This window comes from Mycteria americana, chromosome 18 (genome assembly GCF_035582795.1).
Source record: "Mycteria americana isolate JAX WOST 10 ecotype Jacksonville Zoo and Gardens chromosome 18, USCA_MyAme_1.0, whole genome shotgun sequence".
In the NCBI taxonomy this organism is placed as follows: Eukaryota; Metazoa; Chordata; class Aves; order Ciconiiformes; family Ciconiidae; genus Mycteria; species Mycteria americana.
In genome coordinates this window covers 4,448,336-4,471,693 of record NC_134382.1, presented here as the reverse complement: position 1 = coordinate 4,471,693, position 23,358 = coordinate 4,448,336, and the positions used below count along the sequence as shown (strand labels likewise).

Sequence of the window (23,358 nt, the reverse complement as noted above, 5' to 3'; positions counted from 1 at the left end):
GAAGTTTTTGTGCTCTAACGCATGCTAGTGGATAAATTAACGTTAGTAATTTAGGGATGGATAAATTATTATGAATTATTTACGGATGGCGTTTGTCGCTCGTAGGGTCGTGCCAGCGCTTCCAGCGGGGCCTGACGCTGTTTTGGGGTTGTGGCTGTGTTCGGAGGACGGACGGAGGACGGACGTGCCGGAGGCGAGGGCTGCGGGCACGTGCCTTGTGGGTGCAGCGGAGCCGGGGCGGCTGGTGCCCCGGTTCGATGGCGGTGGCATCCCTTGGAGGGCGTACGGCGGGGTCGGCATCCCCCGGAGCCGCTCGAGGTACTCGAGCTACGGTCGGCCGGGGGAAAAAAAGACCATTTCAGACAAGACCTGCAATGATTTTCTGTTTTTCAAAACCGTAATGAAGGTAGAGATGAAGAGATGTACCTTCTCTTTTTTTTTCTTTTTTTTTTTTCTTTTTTTTTCTTTTTTTTCTTTTTTTTCTTTTTTTTTCTTTTTTTTTCTTTTTTCTTTTTTCTTTTTTTCTTTTTTTTCCTTTTTTCCTTTTTTATTTTTTCTTTTTTTCTTTTTTTTTCTTTTTTCTTCTTTTTTATTTTTTTTTTTTTCTTCTTTTTCTTCTTTTTTCTTTTTTTTTTTCTTTTCTTTTTTTTTCTTTTTTTTTCTTCTTTTTCTTTTTTTTTTTTTTTTTTTTTTTGGTTAACAGAAACATCCTGGGTTTGTGAGCTGCTGCAGAGCAGGTGAGAGCCAGCACAGCCTGAAATGGGGAGAGTTTGAGGGGGAAAAAAAAAAAACAAACAAGGAAAAAAATAGCTAGACGCCAGCTGGCCACGCAGCCCTGTCACCTGAAGCTGTAATACAGTATGAATGAGAATTAAACATGGCATTAAAGTGTAACTATTGAGGGCGGCAGAGATAAGCCGGGCACAGACCGTAGCGGGGTTTGCCGCACTTGGAGCCGTTCCCTGCAAGTATTTGTTTCTGCTCCTCGCTTGCAGCGTGCAGGGGACGGGGCGCGGGTGCTCGCTCACCCCACCCGTGGTTTTAAAAGCTCTGGGAGCGCGGCAGAGCTGTGGGCCCAACGCCGGCGCCGGCGCGGCTTCTGCCGCTCGCTGGTTCTAGCAGGAGCCGTGGGGACCGCTCCGGCTCTCCCGGGGCCCACGCGTGTCCCCGGGGAGGGGGAAACGGGCGTCGTCTTCTGCGCCAGAGCCGGTTGCGGCCGTGGCGAGCAGAGCGGGCTCGTTCCCCGCGGTCCGTGGGTGATGGCCGGTGCCGAGGGGCGTCTCCGTCGCGGCCTCGTCCCCCCTGCGGCCCTGCGTTTCCCGGGCGGCGGGGAGCAGGCCACGCGAGGGCTGCGGGAGCGGGTGCCCGCTGCGCGGCTGCTGCATCTCCCTCGCGCGTGGGCCGCGTCCCCGCTGCAGCGTGCTGCGATGCTGCCATCGTGTGAGCGGTCCCCAAGCCGCATCCAGGCCTGCCGCCCGCTGCGGTGCCTCTGGCCGGGAGCGCCGCAGCTGCCGCAGGAAATGCAGGGGACACCGCGGCCGCCCCGGTGACCCTTGCGCCCGCCGCGAATCCCCGCCGCCGCGTGGCCGAAGGCTTGCGTGGCCGGCGAACCCCCCCCCCGCGGCAACTCCTGGCTGAAAATAAGGCTCGTCCGTGCCTTAGAGATGCAGAAAGCAGCCCAACAAATGCAACACGAGGTAGTTTTTAGGCCTGGCCCAGGGCGCGTTTATTTTAAGTCCGACTCGCAGCGTTCGTGCACTTTGCACCCGTGACGTTTCTGCGCAGATGGAGTCACAAGTGCGTTTCCCCAGCGAGGACTTTAGACCGAGAAAGGAAAATATCGCTGCCCCGTGCCGGGGCACGAGGCGTTGTGCCGGGACGGCTGGGGTGCCCTGCGGAGGGGGGGGGCACCTGGGGACCGCTGCGCTCCTTTACCGGCCTGTAAGCAAGCTCTGCTCGTCCCGGCTTTGGTTTTGGGCGACGTTATAACCCAAGTCACGTTTACGCTTTGCACCGCAGCCGTGCGCTAAAAACCTGTCGATCAGGAGCAGGTTTGAGAGGTGGCAGCGGGAGCGAGTCCTGGGGAGGCTCCTGCCTTGGCACTGACTCACCCCATCGCCTTAGGCAGGTGATCTCACCTCCCTGGGCTGTATTTTTTTTGCATTAAAGAGCTAAACCTGTATACGCTAAATACCTGAATAAATCATCAGGACGGATGGTGGGTTTTGAGGTGTGGTCGGTCACAGGCTGCGGGTGATGGGGGCCACGAACGGCGGCATCTCCCCAAACGCTGGCATCGAGGTTCCGCCGCCCAGGCTGCTGCTTTATTGCTCGGGATCGCGGAAAATTTGGAAACGTCTTTGTTGTTTATTCACCCATTTTCAGTGTTTTCCTTGAAGGTGTCGTCTGCGCTTGCTGCTTTGGTGTGTACGAAGCCAACGTGGGAAATGCCTTTCCGAGTCCTCGCCCGTGCGGCCCAGGGGACGCGGCAGTGCCCGAAAGCATCCCTCGCCGCGGGCACGCCGCGTGGCCTTCGGGACGTCACGCTCTGCCAAGCGAGCGTTGTCCCTGCGACTGTCCCCGCCTTCAGCCCCTGTCCTCGGCTTCCCGCCGCCCCGACCCGACGCAGCCACGAGCAGCGGCAGCGGTGCGGACCGAGCCGCTCCGCTCCATCCAAGCGGGACGCTGGAGCTGCGATCAGGCCCCGCAGGCAGGTAATAAGGTATCCGTGGGGTTTTATCATCGCTGGCGAGGGATTTCCTAGCATTTTGCTATTCTAGGGCCATCGCTCATCATCTGCTCCTAACTCTGCAAAGCTACGTTAAACCTTTGCTCAACTCCTTTAAACATCCCGCCGCGTGACACCCCCGTAGCTCGTCTTTGCCAGCCCTGTTATTCTCAAGCCCTGGATCCCCTGTTCTCAAGCCCTCTCCTGTCCTGATCAAGCCACTCGCTTCCCGATGGCACAACCCGGGACAGAGGAGCCCTGAGGAAAATGAAGACGTTCCTCACCCCCTCCCACGCGTCGCGCTGGCGGCGAGGGGGTGGCTCTCCTGCCCGGCCGAGCTGCGCTTTGGCGAGGCAGGGCTAAGCCAGAGCATCGCGGATGAGATGCGGCAGCCCCCAGACCGGCGCCAGGAGGAAGCTGCGGGTTACTTATTATTCTCGTTATTAATACAGCAGCTTTACTTACGCTGTTTTCCAGGTCGCAGACGTGCGTGTGCTTGAAATGGCCGCCGGTGACCTGGCGCGGCGGTTAGACTGGTCGTACCGGCAGCCCCCGGGGGTGCCCGCTGCCGGCATCGCCTGGAAGCGCGGTGCCGGCGTGAAGGGCAGCGCAGGGGCAGAGCTGGCTCCTCGCCTCGCCAGGGCGATGCCGGCCGGTCGCGTCCTCCCCCCGGGTGAGCCGCGGGATTGTGCCAAGCAGGAGCGTGCAGAAATGCTTCCTAGGCTGCTGCTGTTCCTCTTTTTTCCCCGCTTGCGGAGCAAGTTCCCAGCCTGCAGCCCCAGCAGGCACTCCCTAAACCGGGGTATGGATACCAAGGCATGGGGAAGAGAGATACCGGTATAGACCAGTGCGTGTGGGCTGGGAACTGGGATCTGAGAGTGAAGCCCTCAGCTGGGCAGGAAGCCCACCACAGAGCTTTGCAGACTTTCTTCCCGAGGGCGAAGCCGGGGCTCTGCTGTGCTCCACGTCCCCGTGGGAAACACCGGGAAAACTAACCCGGGCTGGAGCGCAGGGCCGGGAATGCGGGGCCAGGCTCCGACGGGGAGCGGGCGGCTTGCCGGGGCAGACGGTGTGCCCGGCAAATACCGTGCTGGTGTTTACCCACACGCCAGCAGCCGCGGCGAGCGAGGAGCCGGGCGCTTTGGTTGGCGGTGCTGGGGAAGGGGCTGGATGCGGCCCCGAGGGCGGGTTTGCGTGCGGCCTGCCGGGACTCGCCACCGCAGGGGCTGTTGCTCCCGGGTCCGTGCAGCGGGGCTGCAGCGGCCTTCGCTTCGCACGAGCCTTACGATGCTTCGTTAGCGCGGCCGGGGAAGGATCGTTTAATCGGTGCTCGGGCTGCCCCGGGCCCCCCTGTTTTATTTTCCTATGCTGGTTGCTGGTGCAGCTTTGCAGACCTTGTGCAGAAATTCACCTTCCCCGCTGCCAGCAGCTGGCGACCTGCTTCTCACGGAGGGGTACAAGTGCCCGGGACAAGACTGATTTAATTCCACCCCATCGAGGTGGAAATCAAACCTGGAAAACCATGGAAATCAAACCTCCCTTCTCCTGAAAGGCTGTGCTGTCAAGGGAGGGGGTGGCTCAGGGGTTGTGGGACTAGGGCGGCGGAGGGAGTAGAAACCTGAGCATCCTCCCCAGCCCCAGATGTTATATTTCTGGTGCTAATTAAATGTAAAAAATAACTCTCTATTAACATACATATGCAATCTGGTGGCTCTGCTGGCCTGCCTCGAACGGATGGGCTTTTCCTCTTTCAGGACAAGGCATCTGGCTGCAGGCATCCAGGAGCAGCCTGTCACCCGGAGCAGTGGTTTTGGCTCACTGGTGGAAAGGTTTGGAGGAATCCCGGGACATGGCTGCGCTCTGGGCCGGGCTTTGCAGCGGTGACTTTAACGTAAGTGTCGAGCACCTTCCTTTGAGCAGAAAAAAGCAGGGGAAAACTGCTGGTGACCGATTTCTGGTGCTAACGCAGGGTAACGTGAGCCCCTGGCATCTCCAGCAAGCACCAGGGCATCAAATGCCCCTCTGAAAAGCCCTTTTGTTGCCTGCTGGTGGCTCCCAGTGGGGCTCCTGTTTCCTCCTTGGTGTTCCTGTGCAAGCAAAGTCTTTATCCCCGGTATTTGGCTGGATGAACACCCTGGAGAGGTACCAGCTTGCCCCGGACTGGGCAGTGAGTGTTTGCAAGGGGAGGATTCGAGCTGCCCCTAGATAAATACCCATGCCAGGATGGCTGCTATAGCTGGAAAGGCAAATGAGCCTAAGAAATGCATGCAAACGCCTTAGCCCGCAGCAAAGTGCACGGCAGAGAAGCCGTCCAGGCATTAGCAGCCATCCAGGCTCTGCTCTCCGAGGGGTGCGAGCGAGCCCCTTTAATTTAAGGACACCAAACCAGTCTGAGTCAGCATCGCGAGGGGAGAGGAGAAAGAAACCTGCTCCGAAGGGAACAACTGAGCGGAGGGAGAGCTGAAACGGCTCGAGCATGCCAACGCAGAAACGCGCAGCCGCCTCTGGCTCGCCCGGCCCTGCTGCCACGGAAAAGGCTGTTTCTGGCCTATATTCAGCTTTGCAGAGCGGGAACAGGAGGAGCGGCCTTATGAATGTCCCCTCTGTGCTCGTGGTCTCCAGGGCCCCTCTGCAGGGTGGGTGACCTTGCCCCGGCTCAGGCTGGGTTCTCCCCGTGCTGGATCGGTGACAGTCACTGTCTAAAGTACATTTTCCCCCCCGCTTTCTCGCAGCTAACCTGCCGAGAAGACAATTCCCTGCTGTAGCTACTGACTGCTGGAGCTGCTGGAGACGACGGGTTTGTGTTTGATACAGAAAGGTGCTGCGGGGAGGGGAAGGAGCGGGGGGGGAATTTGCCTGAGCGGGTAAAAATTCAAAACAATCCATACAAGGAAAGAAAAAAACCCCATATGCAGATACATTTAACAAACTATTTTTTCTTATAGCACGGCTCTTGAAATGGGTCTTTGATCGGAGAAGGAAGGTGTGAGCAGGGAAGGGCAGCGCTGCCGTGCGCTGGAGGAGGAGCCGGGGCAGGTGAGTCAGTGGAAAATACCACGGGCTCTGTGCGGGGCTGTGCTGGGAGGGAGACGCAGGGAAATGGGGGTTTCCACCCCGGCATCCCGAGCACCGGTGCCCCCGAGGCAGGGCTGCAGCACGCTGACTCACGGGAGGGGACGTGACAAGTTGTGTGGGGTTCGTGATGGCTTTTGCCTTCGCAAGGACTTGCAGGGCTTAAGGGACAGGAAAAAACTGCAGTGGCTGGTCCAGCAAGCGTAGCAGCACTGCTTTGTCACTCGTGGTTGGGGAAAACCCACCCTGAGTGTCATCTCCAACAGAATTTGACTCCTTGGTGGTGTTTCGTATGAAGGCTGGGTGTGAGAAGGGCCGGCAAAAACACAAGTCCCAAGTGGTGCTGGGATGGCAGCCGGGGAGAGGTGACACCGGACGCGGCATTAATTAGGGCGGGCTTTGCTAAAACCCAACTACAGCCTGTGCCCAGCCTCCAGCTGCACCCACGGTGCCACTGCTTAGGGAGCGTGCTCCCGATTTTGTAATTATCGTATGTATATTGCACGGAAAGATTGTTTAGTCCCGTCACAGACATGCACGCAACCGTGCAGAGGTTCCCCGCTTCCACGCCCCCGTGCATAACTGCGGCTGTTAATTGCTTGTTAGTAACGTCCTACTAAAGAAGGGGCAGGAGCCGGAGGGTTGATCCCTGCGGTTCAGCCTGGAAACCACGGGACTGTCTGGCTATGAGGTCAAGGCACGTGGCCAGCAGCCCCGGTGAGGGCCGTACCCAGAACGGCTTTTCCCGGTGAGCGGGTGGTTAACTGGGAGTGTTTATAGAGGGCAGCAATCTGATAAAAGGCCGTTCGTTGCGAACACGAGCCCGGCTTTGTGGGGATGTTGGCTTTGCCCCGTGGAACGGAGCGATGAGCCCGAGCAGTTGTGTTTCCTCAAAACGGGGCTTCTGCAATCAGTGCTCGGAACTGCTCATTTGAGGAAAGGCTCCGTTCGTCGGAACGAGCCGGTTTCATGACGCAGATCCCTCGCAAGCTGGTTTGTACACTAGAAATGGGGGCTGTGATGCTCGGAGCACTGTGTGGGCCCTGCTTGGAGCGGGTGACGACAACCTGCCGCCCCAGCCGTGACCCACGCCTGGGACGAGGTGCAGAAAAATACGTAATTTTTATATATTGCAGGCTGGATTGTATGCATTGCAGGAAGGAGCTGCTGCAGGAGCAGCCTCCGGGGTGCGGGGACCCCGGGAAGCAGGCGGGCTGGAGTCCGTCCCCTTCGTGCCTGGGTGCACAGCTAGCCTAGGAAAAGGAACAAATTTCGCTTGGTTGCCACCATAGCACGTCCCTTTCCTGACTAAGCGCGTTGTTGCTGGAAGCGCAGACCTTCTGGAGAAGGGGAACCAAAACCAGCCTGTGCGGTACCCCCCGCCCCAGCTTGTTGAGAACTTTTAGAAAATACCCAAAGAAACCACGGCTCCGGAGAGGGGACGGAGGAGAGCGGGGCCGTGACGCTCAGGATCAGCCCGGCCAGGCTGCTGCCATGTAAAGGGGCTTCCAGCAGAGCAAACCCCCCCGGGCTCGGCTCCGCACGGCGGTGTGCGGTCTGTCACGGCCCCCAGCCGGGCGGGAGCCGGGGAGAGGGGCGGCTGGACACGCTTGGCAAGGGGGAGGAGAGGAGGGGAGAGGCTGCCTGCAGCCCGGAGCCTGCCGGCTGCAGCCCGGAGCCTGCCCGCCCGCCCGCCCGCCGGCCCGGCCCGGGGGTCTCGGCCGGTTTTCGGTGCCTCCCTGCTCCTGCTCCTCCCCACTCTCCCGCTTCCCCGCGGCGGCTCCCGCTGCGGGTGGGCCGGAGCCGGGGAGCTCTGCCCCGGGCCGCCCCGCCGCCGGGGCCGGGCCCTGCAAGCGCCGCCCCGGGAGGGGAGGGCAGGGGAGGGGAGGGGAGGGGAGGGCGGCCCGGCCCGGCCGGGAGGGCCCCGCCGCAGCCGCCGCCGGGGAGGGAGGTACGCGGGGCCGGGCGGGGGGCGGCGGGACCCCCTGCCCCGGGAAGGGACGCGACGGCACCGGAGCGCGGGGACCGGGCGGGGGAGCGCCGGGGCGGGCTGGGCTCGGTCCCGCCGTGCCCGGGGCAGGGGACGGGAGCGGGCCGGGCTTAGACCCAGGGCAAGGGGCAGGAGCAGGCTGGACTCGGCGCCGGCGGCGACGGGACCCGCTGGGGTTTCGTCCTGCGGTGCTCACGCCCGGCCGGGCCCCCAGCACGGTGGGGCTGGGAGCGGGCCCTTCCCGGCGTGGGGGGCCGCGGGGGTCCCCGGGAGGAGCAAGGGGTCCTGGCCGCCGGCCGGAGCTCAGCCCGGGCTCGGGAAGGTGAAACCAGCCGGGGGGAAACATCCCCAAAGCAGGGCCTGGGTGAGAGGGCCGGGGTGCCGGGGAGCGGCGGTGTCACGGGGGCCCGTCCCTGCCGTCACCCGTTCGTGACGTGGGCTCGGGGCACCTCGTCGGCCCCTGCGGGTGTCGGGGCGGCCTTCCGAAGAGTGGGGAAGAGAGTAGCTGTCCTTTTGGGAAGGATCGAGAGAAAGGGAGGGTGCGAGATGAGCCCCACGCCAAGCCCACCGGTGTCTTTGCGGCCGGTTCCCACGGCTGGCAGCATGGCAGGCGGTCACGTATCACGAGCCCGTTGCTCAAAGACGTCAGTCCCCGGGAAGGTGGAAGGGACGGCGTGCGTGGAGCCTGGAAAGCAAACAAAGACAAAGAGAAGGAAACCTGTGCAGAGCAGGTCCGTGCCGGGCAGTTTATGAACTCGGCGCCAGTCAGCAGGGTTTCAGTTCTTCCTGTCGTGTCATTACTGCGAAAGAAAGAGCGGCTTGGAGCTTTAAAGGGCTCCGGCAAATCTGCGAACGTCTCCCAAGTGTTGCTTTAGAAAGAAATCCCTTCGTGAAAGCAAGTCAGCAACTGCAGCGGGTGTTTTGCAGCTGGTGAAGCCGTGGCCCCAGCGTGTGTGGTCGGTCGCCGTGGCCGTGTGCCGGGTCGGCACGCTCTCCTGCACTGTGGTTTTGGGATACGGGCCCTGATAGTCATAATTATTTTAGGAAGCTCCTATCCCCGCCTGCTGCGATGATTAATTCCTGTATTGCCTCGATGGGCATGGGAAGAACCGCCATATCCTTGGGTTTGGAAGGCAAGGTTGGGTAGGAAACCCCATCAGGTGGGTGTTTCTTGGGGGCTGCGAGTTTCGGTAGCCCGGTGCCGGTGGCTGGGAGGGGAGGAAGCCTGCCAGCCCCGCTCCACCTGCACTAAACGCGGCCTCTGTCACAGCACCTCGCCAGGCTTTGAGTGCTGGGAACTGCTGGGGGATGGGTTTATTGACTTCTGCTGGCAGCTTTGCCTGGGTGGTTTTTTCCTTCCAAGCCAGCTCTGCACGTTTGCGTGCGTCAGGTGCAATCCCAGTGCGTGTCTTCCCCATGTTGACTTAAAAACGAGCTGTCTCGGGAACCACGGTACACCCAGCGCCGGTGCAACAGCAGTGGATTGAGGTGCCTTGCTGCTGCAGAGGTTGCACGCGAGGGAAACCAGTGTCGAGCGTCACCTGCGCCCTGCCGAAGCTCCCCGGGCCTGGGGGAGCAGCGCCTGCCGTCGGCAGCGTGTCCCAAAGCAGTTGTCTGCAAAGACACCGGTAGTTGCTTTTTGGAGGTGACGTGGTGGGGGGCGAGCGTCTCTGAGCCCGGCGTAGCTGGGTTTGTTGAGAAGCACGGCCGTGTGAGCAGAGATCAGCAGTTCTGCGAGCGCGTCCCGTGGGAGAGGGGCTGCCCTCGGCTTTGCGAGGTGGAGCCCGGGTGAGATGAAGCTGCACCAGGAGGTGCGGTCCCGGCTTTCAGCTAACGGGCTCTAGCTGCTGGTGGGCTTTCAGGCTCCTTAAAGCTCCTCCGGCGCAGACCTCGGCCGCTGCTCGGTGGGACGCAGCGGCGTTGCATTGCTCTGTGACGTAGCTGAGCGTCCTGCAGCTATCCGAGGCTCTGGATGTCTCGGTGTGAGGGCCACAGAGGGAAACGTCCCAGGTGGCAATGAGGAATGCGTGGGTGTGGGGATGTTGAACCCAGCCCTCAACCAAAATGACTCGGAAGTATGGGAGATGTCTTTGATTTTATCCGTGAGTAATTACACGGGTGGGAAAATCCTCGGGAAGGGAAGTTCCTGGGGAAGGGGGAACGTTTGGCTGTTGGTGCCCTGAAGACAGCTGAGTGTCGGTGACGCTCAGCATAGCTCGGCGCTGCGGTGCTGCCGTAAGGCGCTGCCCACAGCCACGCTCCCATGGAGACTGGGAGGCCAGGGCTGGGCAGGGCTGTCTGCCGGCACTCCCGGCCGGAGCCCCGGAGGAGGGATCCCTCCGGCAGCCCACGTACGCGTCTGTCTCCTGAACCTGTTTCTTGTTCCCAGTGTATTTCTTAGGCAGAAACTGGTGTCGAGGCTCTGCCGAAGCAGGTGAATATCCTGCGTGAGCTGTGCAGGTAGCGTGCAGCGGCATAATTCCCCGGCAAACCTCCATCCCTATCAAAATACCTGTGCTCGACTGGCTAAACACTGCTGCTTTGTGCATCGCTTGGCTGCCCAGCCGGCTCCGTCGCTCCCCCCGCATCGCCCGGCTCTCCCCGTCTGCCCCGTTGGCTCTCCCTCTCTGCTGTCCGCAGCAGGTTTTGTTTGTGGGTCTTGCTCGTTGGACAAGGCTGTTTGAAAAGTGCCAGGAGAGGCGATGCTGCGTCAGGGTGCAGCGAGACGAAGGACGTAGCTGAAAATCCAGGCTGAGGGTGAGGAAGGCAGCACTAGCGAGGCCGATGGCAGCGTGGCATCCCGGGTTAGTGGCTTGCAGCGAGGGGAGCTCTGGGGAGGGGAGATGGGGCTCGGGAGGCTCCCGTGATGTGACAGGAGCTGCTTAAAGCACTCCAGGAGGGCTGGGAAGCGCTGCGAGGCAGCAGGAATGCCGGATTTGGTTTCGGAAGACATCAGAAGGGCAGACGGATAACGTCTACGAGCGCTGAAAGGCTCCGGAGGAGAGTGTGTTATCTGGCACGGAGGCAGGGTGAGGTCACAGGCCAAAAACCACGGGAAGGCTGCTGGGAGGAACGGCTTTATCTCTGGCAGGAAACAGCAGATTAGGAAAATTTAAAAAAAAAAAAAAAAAAAAAAAAAAAAAACCAACCCTCAAACACAAAGGTGCAAAGTGGAGTCAAAAGGAAAGCAGGAAGGAGACAGAGTCAAAGCGCTGGGATTTTCCCAGGCTGGCATGCTTTCCCAGGCCGGCGTGCACAGGGCAGGCTGGCAATTCAGCTCCTTTTCTAGCCTGAAGAGAGGCAACCCCCCCAAGCCCCCCATCTCTGGTTTAGCAGAGCCCGGCTGGGAGGTGTTTGGCTGGCACCAGCTACACACGTGAGCCAGGCTCGCGAAAAGCCACGGGCTGGGACGTGGCGAGGGCTCGCTGACCTCCGGCGCTGCTGCGAGTTCGTGCCGGCGCAGTCTCGGTGGCTGCGGCAGCATTATCCCCAGGAATAAAAGGCAACGTCCTTAAATGTAAATTTAAAAGGACTCTTTGTCCGAGTCCATTACTGGTTTGCAGCAAGCACTGCTTTGATGGCCGTAATGAAATTATGGGGAGAGAAAGAGTCTGGCAGGCAGCATCCCATGCAGGGATGGCAAAGTTCAAGCTAATGGCTGGCTGCTGCACGGTGATGATTAAGGCTCGGGGGATACGCTTACCGTGGCTTGAGTGAGCCGTGCCAGTTCTTAAACCGGTGGCGACTTGATCGCCCGCCCACGTCTGGAGTCACGAAGGATGCGGTGGCGGTGGCAGATGCCTTCAGCCGGAGAAGGGCCGGGCGCCGCGTTGTGCAAATGGGGCGTTTTATGAGCCCCGTCGCTGTTATTCTGCGGCCGTCAGCGTGGCTGCCGTGGCCGCGGTGGCCGGCCAGGCGGATTGCAGCATCCTGAGCCCGCAAGCGGGCCGGGTGGCCTTTGCTTTCCCGTGACGCCCTTGTTTTGCTGCAGCGCCAGGGCTGGGCACCCTGGGCTCCCTTGCGGGGTGGGCTGGCGACAGAGCGGGACGGGGGGAGCACCTTGGGCAGAGTTTTAAGAAAACACAGCTGCTCGCCTGGCGCTGCCTGCAAGAGTGCAATTGAGGAGGAGTTGTTAAAGATAAAAATAAAAAAAAAAAGATGGTGAAATAGCTCTTAAAACGTCTGTAGGGAACGCAAAGAGTGATGAACGCGGGTGCATTCCTGTGCGCTCTTGGCAGGAAGCGTAAGCAGCAAAATGTGGAAAAGCCCTGATAGTCTGCACGGGGCTGTCCCTCCAGGTCTCTGTATTCCCTGGTGAGATGCTCTAAAAGGGGCTGGGTGTTAGTCCAAGTGAACAGGAATCGGCCAAATCGGCAGCAACGCTGCTTTCCCCAGCTCAGCTGGATATCTCTGGGTATATTCTCTCGCCGCTTTCCCCACTGCGGCAGGGAAATTCCCCGCATCCCTTGAGCTGCATCTGGCCAGCGACGTCCCTGCTGCTGGGGCAGGTATAATGTGGGCAGCGAGAAGGGCCAAAAAAAAAAAAAAAAAAAAAGAGAAAAATCTTGCCCGAGTCCTGCCCTGTTGGTTTTCTGACTCCGCGTGGAGTTTTGTGCTGCTGGCGGATTGACCCCTTGTGTAACGAGGGCTCCGTGCAAGGTTCCTGCCACTGCAGGACTGAGCTTGTGAGGACGTGCTGCGGTCACCAATTAGCAGGGAAAGGGGTTAATGAAAAGGCTGGCTGGGCATAAGCGTGAAGATGAAGGTTGGTGCTGCTGCAGAGGAGCTGATGCGGGGCCGTCTGTCCCCTGGGGCTGGGGCCGGGCAGAGGGGTGAAGCCCAGCCTGGCTCGGTCTTACCCCCATCTCTGATCATCTCCCCCGAGCCAGGGCTGGGGCCAAACCCCTGGGACTTCCAGCCCCGCCTCCAGAAGGTGTCAAGCTCTCCTGAAATGCCCGCGCGCGAGCAACTGATCTCCGGTGTTGAGGATTGGTGTTGAAAGGAGCTGGAGGACCTCGCGGCTGTAATTTGGGAAGGGGTGAGTGCTGAACCGCCGCCAGCCCTGGGAGCAGCTTGGGGAGAGGGTGAGCTGCGGCTCCGGTCATCCAATGTAAGCTAACATGCAACGGGCTCTAGGTTCCTCGGATGTTGGGAGAATAGATTTATTTTCCCCACAAATTTTCCAGAATATTAGTCTCGTGTTTTACGACTGGTGCTGGAGTCGCACACCGGTTTTTGGAGGCAGGCTCCAAGGGGACGTGCCGCTCCGTGACGGCGTGCTGTGAGCCGTGCGTCGTGCTGCGACTCCGCCGCGGGAGCGAGGAAGCCCTGGAGCTCAGTGCAAGCGAGGTCGTCCCGTGCCCTGCGATTGCATCGGGGTTTGACCCATTCCCCGAACTGCAGACTCATTTCTCGTGATCCCGTGACAAAGGTGTTGCTGCTGGAGCATGAGCAGGAAGGTGACGTCATGGGAGGGGAAAAATCCAAAGGTTGCAGAGGGCAGAGGAGCGTGGGTGCCGCCGTGGGCAGCGATGGGTGTCGTGCTTCCTCGTGAGTCACCCGGCGGGGTTGGCGTTTCACCGGGAGCACCGAGATGCGGAGCACGATCCGGGGCTGGCTCCGTCGGGGGGTCTGCGTCCCCGCGGTGGGACCGTTGTTGCAGAGAGCTGGTGTCCCCCGCAGAGGGGAAGATGCTGTCCGCTGCCGCCCCGCCTGCGTGCCCGTGCCAAAAGCCTTTGGGGTGCGTCCAGGTGCGTTGGCGTGCAGTGCGTGAGAAAGGGCTTATCCCGAGTCCTCCCGTGCCGAATTAACAGTCGGAGAAGTCCCAAGAGAAGTCGCAAAGCGTCCCTCGGCTGTGGCAGCCTGCAGGGAGCCGGCGAGAAGTGCAGGAAGCTTGGCCGAGCGCGGAGGAGGCACGGGTGCCCCCGGCTCTGCAGCTGCGCCAGCGGAGTTTAATGATTCGGAGATCCTGGTGTAAATCATTGCCAGCGCAGCGCGGGGCCGCAGGCGTGCGTGGGATGGGGATGGAGGTGGGTCTGGCTTCAGGGAAGACCCCGTGCTGCAGGTGGAGGGAAGAGGATGCGGGCAGGCAGGGGCCGGAGCGGGACTGGAGCGCTTGGCCACCACTTGCCCGCCTGATGGAGGGGTGAGGTTGGCAACGGGAGCCCCGGCTCTGCGGTGCCGGCGAGCTGGGGGGGCAAGAAGAGAGCGGGCTCGCCTGACGTGGCGTAAGGACGGTGAGTAAGGGTCGGGTGCTCGGGGCTTTGCGCAGCGGGAGAGTGCTCCGGAGCGGTTTTGGTAAATCAATTGGGTAAATCATGGAGGAAGAATCCCTCGAGGATTATTAAACCGGTGCAGCCACAGAGCAGGGAATTCCTCCGTTGCCGGGTCTGGCAGGACGGCACCGTACGCGTGCCGCTCCACCCGGTCTGCTCGGGACGGCCGCAGCAGAGGCCACCTGGGAGGTGCAGTACCGGCCACAGCGAGATTTTTGGGCGAGACACCGGTTGGTTTGGGGCTTCCCTGAACCCCCAAGTTGGGGCACCCTGGCACCGCGCTGACCGGTGTCCATCTCGGCGGGGCTGCCCCTGCCGCTCCAGACAGCGCCAGGGAGGCCGGACCCAAGACAGAGATAGCAGCAGGTCCCTTCTCTGGCCGCTGATGTCAGGGCACCGGGGTTATTGCTAAAGCAGCGATAGGAGTGTGCTCCGGAAAGCCAAAAGAAGAGTTAATTCAATGGAGAGAGAGACTCGTATGTCAAATCCCCTGCTTTAATCTGATTTGCCTGGGCTGCAGGGCAGCGCAGCGAGGGATCCGCGTAAATCTTGCGGGCACAGAGGTGATGTAGAAGCTTAAATCCTGTCTGCTCCCAGGGGTGAGGTGCCCAAGGGAAGCTGGAGAGATCGGGAACGGGCATGGAGGTTTAGACACCACGGGTAAGCGGTACCGGCCCCGCGTGTTTTCTGTGCCCGCCGTGTGCGCAGCGCAGTTTCCCTGCCCCAAAGCCATCGCTGCAGTTTGCGAGTGAAATCTTGGCTGGCCGATGTCTGTTTGCGAAACGCCTTGCCGAACAGCACGGAGATGGGAGCTCGTTTGGATAAATTTGTAAGGAAAAAGCCCAACAGCCGCCCGTACGGCCAAGTTTGGAAGACCCCAAATGAGGAGCGGGGGTGCTGATAAATCAGAGCCTCGGTGGTCCTCGCCGCGGGCTCGGGCATCACCGGCGCGGCCGGGAGCGAGGGCTGCTGCAGCAGAGGGTGGACGAAGGAAGAGGATGCCCGATGCCATTTGCCTGGCGCGTGATTTCACGAGCCTGCGCGGCGCGGCGAGCGCGCGGTGAGTTTGCGTCGCGGGTGCTCTCCGGAGCAGCGGGGGCCGTAGGGGAAGCGGGGGCCGTAGGCAGTGCTCTACGTAGGCTTCGCTCCCCGCAGCGCGCTCGGTGCCCCGCTGGCAGGGGCGGGCAGGCAGCGAGCAAAGACTTTGTGTCGGAGGGCAGAGGCCGCTCCTGGCACTGGCAGCGGCCGGCTCAGAAGCGCTGGGGTAGGACGGGCTGCCGAGCAGCGACGGCTCTCGGGATGCTGCTGAGGACCTCTCGGACGTAGCGCGCGCCGCGTCCTCGGCAGCCGCTTGCTAGGACCGAATTGAAGTCGGGGGCGGGTTTAGGGGGGCAGGGGGTGCCTTCCCCGCGGGGCAGACGGCGCTGCACGGCTCTGGCAGCGGGGCCGGGCCGTGCCGTGCCGTGGGGAACGGCGGGCTTGCCCCTGCCTGCCCGCCAGCAGCTCCCGTCGGGCAGGGCTTGGCAGCTCACGCTCGCCCAGTAACCCCGGCCGGGCCGCGGGAGCGAAGACTTCGCCCTGCCTGGATCTGCGCGAACGCCGACAACCCCCGTGCGGGGCCAGGGCTGCGTCTAACGGGGCTGGGACGCCCCTCGGTGAGCCCCCGCCGCCGTGCTGGGGCACAGAGGGTGAGCGGGCTGCGACGGGAAGTTGCTCTGCGGCTTTCTCCTCCCCGGGCTTGCGCGCGTATCTTTTCGGGCAAGCAGCTGGAGCCGGTCTGTTTTCTGGGAACGCTGGCTTCCTCTGGCTCTCGACCCTGTGAACTAGGCTCGCGCTTGAGCAAACGTGAGGCTTGGGACCATCGAGCTGGACGGCCGTGCTGAAGGGTGAGGGCGTACGTGGAGACAGCACGCAGCAGCAGCGTATCCAAGGGCGACTTTTAGCACGAACAAGCGTCGAGAAGCCAAGGCCGGGGAGGAAAGGAGAATACCCTGGCACGTTCGCGTAGCCGCACGTGGGTTTTGGCACGCGCCAAAAAAACCGGGAGGCTGCAAAGGAGGCTGCTGCGAGGCTCGCGCGGGCGGCGACGGGGGAGCTTTGCTGCGGGGATCCGAGTTACTCGCCCGTGGTTTGCAGGAAGGGGTTGCGCTCGCAGCTGCCATCTTTGCAAGCCGAGGTCAGGGAGGCGAGCGGCCAGGAGATGCGGTTCCGTGTGTTTATTTTTGGAAAGGGAGCACATCTGGTCCTGGCGACTCAGAAAACGTTCAGTCGAGGCGGTGGAGGAGGACTTCCCACCCGTGGCCCGGCTGGCCGGGAACGGCAGCGCTCGCACGGCCCCGCGCCCGCTGCGGTCAGCGGGACGCAGCCAGGGGACTCGCCGCCGGCGGGGGTTACTCCGGGGTGGGCAAGCACTGGCCAGAAGCAAGCCGGGGGCTGTACCAAGGGCTCGCTGTCGCAGCAGCCCTTGCCAGCAGCGTTCGGGGGAAGCCTCAGGGTTGGCTTGGCTGGGAGAGCGGCTGTTTTGCTTTCTCTTCTCCAGGCAGGGAGGTGTTGCAGGGCAGGCAGCCAGTGCCGCAAGCAGCCCTGCTCCATCCCAAACGGGGGGAAAAGAGAAGTCGTACAGCTACCGATTTGTTTCTGAGCAGTTTCAGGTTCGTTTGCGTTGACAGTGGCTGCTTGCCTAAGGCAGCGCAGCTCCATAAAGCGGGGAGCGTTTCTATAAGCAGTGAACTTTTTTTTGGTGGCCTTTTTTTGGTGCCGTGAAGAGGTCGGTTATCGTGCTCCTAAGGCTGTTAACCTAAGTCCTTAGCAAGCGTTAGTAGTTTGGTTCTTTCCTAGGGTTGGTGGTATTACAGCCAAGAAAGTAGCAAAGGGTCGTGATGAGAACGGCCAGCAACGATCCGGCTGCTGACTGCCGTGTTATGTCCTGACGTGCTCTCCGCAGGCACGGTGGAATGAGATTTCCAGCGTTCGTGGAAGAAAACGATGTTATCGCGGCCACTGAAATGGTGGCTGCATAGCCTTTGCATCCCGCCATGCGCTAACCATCGTTCTCCGTCTCTTCCCAGAGCTTGCCGCCTGCCGTGGGAGGGGACGGCATGCACGCTAGCCGGCCTGCACCCCCCCCGCCTCGAGCCATGCTGTAAGGTGGGGCAGCCCGGCCGGCCGCCCAGCAGCAGAAGCGATGGCCCAGTCTCGGGCCAACGGCTCGCACTACGCCCTGACGGCGATAGGCCTGGGGATGCTCGTCCTCGGCATCATCATGGCCGTCTGGAACCTCGTCCCCGGCTTCGGCCTCGCCGACAAACCCAGCACCCACGCCGGGAACAGCAGCAAGCCCGACCAGGGCACCGGCGGCATTCTGAAGAGCAAGACCTTCTCGGTGGCGTACGTGTTGGTGGGGGCGGGCGTGCTGCTGCTGCTGCTCTCCATCTGCTTGAATATCCGGGACAAGAAGAGGCAAAACGAAGACGCTGTTTGCGTGCAGCACCAAGCATCTGTAGAGCCCTCGCACCAGGAGGACAGGTGAGCCTTTTTGGGGAGAAAGGGAGCGGGATCAAGGGTAGGAATGAAACGAAGAGCTGGTAGTCTTCCTCGAGGAGGTCAGGAGCAAGGAGAGTAAGGCTGATAGCAGCATATGCTAAAATAAAGGCAAGCACGTCTCATGGTTTAGGGCTTGAATATCCTTTAGAGATGGGGAAGGAATGACTCCGGCTGTATTTCCTTTAGAGATCGGGAGTCCAGCTGTATTTATGGTGCTGTAGGTGAAAGGAAGCGTTGTTTGTGCGTAAGCTGGGGTCTAGATGGAGCCGTGGCCGAGCCAGCGTCGCGGAGACGTGCCGCTCCGGGCTTTGTCAGTACGCAAGCAGCACGCGGAGAGGTAACGCTGGGAGCGGTGGTTAATGGTTAACGCAGCAGAGCGGGATCGCTGCCGCAAGCCAGGCAAGGCGGGCGAGGGGCTGCGGAGGGAGAGGAGCAGGAGATGCGGGACGCGCTGCCTCGCTGGGTGCAGCCGGAGGAGCCAAGCAGCCTTTCAGCCGCAGCAGCGTAGGCAGCGGCTGGAAATGGAGTTTAGACCCGGGGGAAGTCTGCAGGGCTCTCCTGTTTGCTCGGGGAACTCCAACCAGCAGAGCGAAGGCCGCTGCCGCAGCAGGCACGGTCTGAGCAAACACAGGGCGCAGGAGAAGTCCCCGGCCGTCTCGGTCCCCGGTGCGGGCTGTGCCTGTGCGGAGAGAGGCCGGGGCGCTGGGAGGACGTGGGGTGTGAGGTGGCAGGAGGAGACGACGGCTGTGCTGGCCGCTGCCTAGGGAATGCTCCGGGGCAGAGCTGCCGTCGGTGACTGCAGAGAATTACTCTGTGTGCAGAGCCACCCGGAAAACTGGTTTTGCCTATCAGAATGTAAAGGTAACTTCGTAATGCAAAAGAAATGCCAAGTGTATGCGTGCAGGCTACGTGCAGGTACCTGCGGTATAGATGGTAATGTACGGCGGAGCTGAATCTCCTTGCAGAAAAACTCGAGCTAGATACCCAACCCAAAAGGCATCCGAATGGCAGAGACGGAGGGGTGATGTCCCCTTCAAATGTAGTTTGACTGAATGTCGAGAGGGGAGGAGAGAAGTCGGTGTGCTGCTGGGGGAAGAAATCACTGCTGTGCAATAGAGAAAGAGGTTTTGTGGGCAAAGAAAGTGATGATCAAAGACAGACATCTGTCACAAGGAAATAAAAACGTGTTTGAATATAGGTGGGGTTGCGATCTGTTCTGTCAAACAAGAAGGAACTGGTATAGAATGTAGAAGGGCAAATAATTTGTTAAGGTTGGGCGGGGGGGGGGGGGTGTTATTCTCTCCTCTCCATCCCCTACCCGCAGTGAAGCTGAAATGATGTGCTACCGATAGCCTTAATTTTGTCCCCCTCTAGTCAAGAAGAGGACGAAGATGTGTCTTCCCAGTACTACGTCCCCAGCTACGAGGAGGTGATGAACACGGGCTACTCTGAGCCCAGAGACTCGGACAGGAGCAACAGGATCAGCGTCTCCCTGCCCTCCTACGAATCGCTGACGGGGCTCGACGAAAGCAGCCAGCCGCCGGGAGCTGCCGGCGCAGAGCCCGGCACAGAGCGGCAGCCCGGCCGGCACAGCTCGCGCCTGAGCAAGCGCCTGAAGCCGCTGAAGGTCCGGAGGATCAAGTCGGAGAAGCTGCACCTGAAGGACATCAGGCTAAACCTCGCGGAGGGGAACAGCGCCGCCCCTATCACGATAGAGCCGCTGACCCCTCCGCCCAAGTATGAGGAGATCCAGGAGAAAGCACCAGAGAGCCAGCAAATGACTTAAAAAAAAAAAAAGAGGAATCTGTGATGCTGCTGGGGTTGGTTGGTTGGTTGGTTTGTTTTTAAAAAAAAAACCCACGAAGAGGGTCTCGGTCTGTGGGTGCAGAAGCGGTCAGGGCTCCCTGGAAGCTGCGATGTGGAGGACACGATGGGTGCGCAGCGCTGCAGCACGGGGCCAAGGACAAGTTTTCCCTGGGACGGGGCTTTACGAAAGCCTGAATGCCAATAGGTCTGCTGCTCTGAAGTAAATGAAGGCTGGAAGTACCGAAAGTGTGATTTGTGGTGTTTTACGTAAGGACACCCAGTGTATCTTCTCACCTCCCCTCCCCTTGCCCCCAGCAAGACTTCTCTAAGCCACCAAACTGATGCTGAACAAGGATTTTCCAAGTGGAAAAGGGAAACGTTCCTTTTTCTTTTTTTTTTTTTTGGGTGTCTTTTCTTTCTGAGTAAGGGAAACGACGTTGCCAGAGTGGCACTGCAGCTTTCCCCCACTCCCTTCTGGGCTTGGGACGGTGGCCCAGAACCCAACGCCTGCCAAGGTCTGTGCTTGCCGGTGGGAGGTGGGATGAAACGGGCCTCGTGCTCCTCAGGGAGAGGATGGATTTCTTTCCTCGGTTGCTTTCTCTGTTGCATTTCGTGCTCCGATGCGAAGGGACGGTCTGTTTGAGGCAAGCAGATAATAAACCCAGGGGGTCGGGAGCTCTCCGAGCGCACCGCTGCCGGGAGGCGTGCGGCGTGAAACGATTGCTGAGCACGCTGTGCGAGCAGACCTGTTCTAAATAAATATTTTGTACATCGTGTTTGTGTGCGTGCGTGCACTCCTGCGCGGTTGGCCCTTCCCAAGGTTTGCGAGCCGGAGCGGTATAGAAGCAGTCGGCTGTTTTCGGGCGGATGCCGCCCCGTGGCCATCCCGGCCACGCGCTGCTTCCCGGGCTTCCAGCAAAAGCTATCGACAGCAATCGTCAGCGTGTTCAGCCCCGGCTTCCCTCGAATGGTCTGAATTTTGATGGTGTGGGTAGAGAGCAGAATCTCCCGTGAATTTATAGCAGATGTCGGCGTGGCCAATCTGCCCGCTGCCGGTACAGATGTGGCTGTGTAGGTATTGATGCTGGTACGGGCGTAGGTAAGGACCGCTCGGCGGAGGTTGACTTGGCAATACGGTTGATATAAGGTACGGGAGGAGTCCAAGTGACCAAAACGAAGACAAAGAAGAGATGCTGGTGCAAACGCATGTAACAGTTTATCTTGTTTAGTTATTTCATATATTGCGTCTTGTAATTTCTGTTGTTGTATCACAGGAACTTCACTTTGCCGTGCCCCAGGGCATGATCTCAGCTGGGCAAAATAACGTCATTAAATAAGGGACTCCCTTATTGAAGAGAAGGAAAAAAATAGTGGAAGAATATACCCCAGATTGAGGGATTTGGGGCGGGGGGTCCCGTGTGGGTCTCCTGGCGGGGTTGGAAAGGTGGTGCAGCTCGGTGGCAGTTGTCTCCCAGGCGCGTGTGCCCCTACGAGCCTGCCCGCAGCGGGAGGCAAGGCACGAAGTCCCCTCTCCCTGGTGAAGAAACACAACCCTAACAGTTGTCTTGGCAAACGCGGGTAAATATTGGGTTACTGAAGCGAAGCCTCTTGTCTGAGCAGTCGGGAGTTGAAGTTTCATGGAGATTCTTTACCAGAAAGTCCCGTTTTTTTCCCCCCTTCTTTACCAGAAAGGCTGGCGAAAGCAGAATTTTTCCCAATGTCTCATGTAGGAGAAGAGCTGAAAAAAATGACATAAAGTGAAACGGACTGTGACTAATGTAGTAAATATGCAAAAAATGCCCGAATGGCTAATGAGCATCTCCGGCTACTTGCACGCTTGCCCTGGGACGCTACGTGGAAAGCAGAGGGAGACGTGGGGTGCCGAGAAGCGCGAGTGCTCCCGAACCTGTGACCATCGCTCTCCTAGGATGGCTCGTCCCTGCGTGAAATCGAGGCGGCACTGTAATACATCGTACGAGAACGCTTATTCCTGAGGGCGCCTATGATGGAGATGTTTTTCCCAGGTAAGACGCGCTGGTAGGCGAGAGATCAGGATGTGTTTCCCCATGCAGTTCTCAAGATTGCACGGATATCCCGGCGTCTCTGGAAGGTACCTGGTGTTCAGTGGCAGCTCTCAAGATGCGCAGACCTGTTATTAACGCGACCCAGGAAGCCTGGGGGTTGTTAGCTTTAAGAGGCATCGCCGCAGCGCTGGATCGGGGCCGGAGCACCTCGGCTGCTGTGTTCAGCGCGAAGCCCTTGCAAGGAAAGGAAGGGACGAAAATGGGGGCCAGCACCGGGGTACGTGCTGAAGTGACCACCCTTGGGTTCCCAGAGGAGCGCTCCTTTGCAAAATCTGCTGCTTCTGCCTCAAAATTAAGCGTGATAAAATCCTGCAGGATGTGCTGGCTGTTCTCCTGCATGGGTTTTGTTTGCAGTTGCCGGCGGTGTCCGGCAAGCCAGGGGTACCAAACGGCCACGGCGCAGCCGGCCGTGCCCCCGGTCAGCAGAGCAGCCTCTTTGGCCAGGGTTGGCGTTCGGGTCCTGCCAAGCATCAGAGCAGCCCTAGGAATAGCGGGAAACTTTTTTTTGCAGTTTATTTGTAGGTGGGCAATTTATTTTGGGGGGGAAGCGTTGTGGTTTTGCATGCGTGCATCTGAACTGATTTGCTGTTGACTTGCAGCCCGGTGGGGCAATAGCCGCTCTCGCAGCACGATGCCCGCTCCTGCTGTCTGTGTGCCTGTGAGTTCGGCCAAAGGGTGAATTTGTGCTCCGCTTCCTATGTCTTTCAGCCGGATGACGTGGGAATTTCTCACCCGTGGGAGCGGGACTGGGCCAAAAAGCAATCTTGGGGTTTGATGTTAACAAAAATGCGAGGTTTAGGCTCATTCCCAGCAAGCCTGGTCTGCTTTTCAAAAGAAATATACTCGTGTTGTGTATGGCACAACAGTGGGGTTGAGGAAAATGCTGTGGTTTGGGGCAACGTAGGGCTGCTGCGCTTCCCTCCTTCCCAAAACTCGGGGGGGGGGGGGGGGGTGCGGGTGCTGGAGCTGCACCCAGCTCGCCCACCCACCCGCCTCCAGCCGGTCGACTGCCCCGCGATCGCGCCCGAAAGCTGCGCTAACAGAATTCGGAAAGCGATGCGGGAAAGGCACGGGAAGTAGCAGAGCACAATGGTGGGAGCCCACGCTCGCGAGGGGCTGTCATCCGGGGTGCCGTTTGCCGGCGGCGAAGGCGAGACGGGTTCGGGCGGCAGCGGGGCGGGAGGTCGGGGTGCGGTGCTTGGATGGGGGGAAAGAGGCTCGAGTGGTGTCGGCGAGGCCAAACCGGGGGCTGCCGGGGGGTTGGTGGTGGCGGGGGTGTTATTTCCCCTTTTTCTGCTGAAAAAGGGCGTGTGGCAGCCTGGGACGAAGGCACGTTGACGGAGAAGCGTGCCGATGGGTGACAGCGTCCCCGTCACCAGACGCAACGTTTATCCCCTTGCCTGAGGTTGCAAGACCTGTTTGTGTGTGCGCGCACGGTATTAAATAAAAAAAAGAAGTAATAAAGGGGAAAAAATGTTCACCGGCAGCTTGCACGGCCCCCCGTGACTTGTTTGATACGTGGGGAAATGTTCCTGTCTGTGTCACCCGCTGGCAAGGAGAGCTGTGGCCGGCGCCGGCGCGGAGCTGTGTTGTGCTGCCGGGGCCAGTTGCTTGGAAAAAGGAGAAGGGGAAAAAAAAAAATCCAAAACAAAGAGAAAAACGCACCCAGGAGGAGGGCGGCAGCGGGCTCTACGCAGCCAGGGTTTCCAAGGCTACTGCGAGGCTGTGGCCGCGCTGCCGGCTGGAGCAGAACCGCCTTTGGGTTGATTTTGTACGATTTCTAGTGCACGAGTCGGTCGAGACGTTCTTGGCTCAGTTGCGTGTGTTGGATGGGGGATTGCTAAATGAGTAGCTGTTTAT

General features: G+C 59.9%; 2 protein-coding genes across 4 annotated transcripts; one reads left to right on the top strand and one right to left on the bottom strand.

The window, feature by feature from the left end:
- Positions 1-5,683: 5,683 nt before the first annotated feature.
- Positions 5,684-13,259, bottom strand: LOC142418470 (uncharacterized). The gene is made up of 6 exons (XM_075520336.1): positions 12,998-13,259; positions 12,650-12,811; positions 12,371-12,486; positions 11,494-11,894; positions 8,359-8,590; positions 5,684-7,053 (listed from the first exon to the last, which is right to left on the bottom strand). Exons 1-6 carry the CDS (start codon positions 13,257-13,259, stop codon positions 6,691-6,693), a joined length of 1,536 nt encoding a protein of 511 aa, XP_075376451.1. The 3' UTR covers positions 5,684-6,690.
- TMEM51 (transmembrane protein 51) lies at positions 7,693-20,175 on the top strand. 3 transcript variants are annotated; one of them, XM_075520448.1, is made up of 3 exons: positions 7,693-7,751; positions 17,134-17,590; positions 18,983-20,175. In XM_075520448.1, the coding sequence occupies exons 2-3, from the start codon at positions 17,250-17,252 to the stop codon at positions 19,392-19,394; spliced, it is 753 nt and encodes a 250-aa protein (XP_075376563.1). In that variant the 5' UTR covers positions 7,693-7,751; positions 17,134-17,249; the 3' UTR covers positions 19,395-20,175. The 3 variants fall into 3 exon arrangements, with proteins under 3 accessions (XP_075376563.1, XP_075376564.1, XP_075376565.1); XM_075520449.1 differs by lacking the exon at positions 7,693-7,751 and adding an exon at positions 12,366-12,555; XM_075520450.1 differs by lacking the exon at positions 7,693-7,751 and adding an exon at positions 12,589-12,828.
- Positions 20,176-23,358: the final 3,183 nt, after the last annotated feature.

Coding starts and splice junctions, on each gene's coding strand:
- LOC142418470 (XM_075520336.1), bottom strand. CDS start 13,259: ATGACGTCACCTTCCTGCTCATGCTCCAGCAGCAACACCTTTGTCACG. Junction 11,895..12,370: donor GGAGTCAGAAAACCAACAGG/GCAGGACTCGGG, acceptor GCACTCTTGCAG/GCAGCGCCAGGCGAGCAGCT. Junction 8,591..11,493: donor CACGGCTCACTCAAGCCACG/GTAAGCGTATCC, acceptor TTTCTTTCGCAG/TAATGACACGACAGGAAGAA.
- TMEM51 (XM_075520448.1), top strand. CDS start 17,250: ATGGCCCAGTCTCGGGCCAACGGCTCGCACTACGCCCTGACGGCGATA. Junction 17,591..18,982: donor CCCTCGCACCAGGAGGACAG/GTGAGCCTTTTT, acceptor GTCCCCCTCTAG/TCAAGAAGAGGACGAAGATG.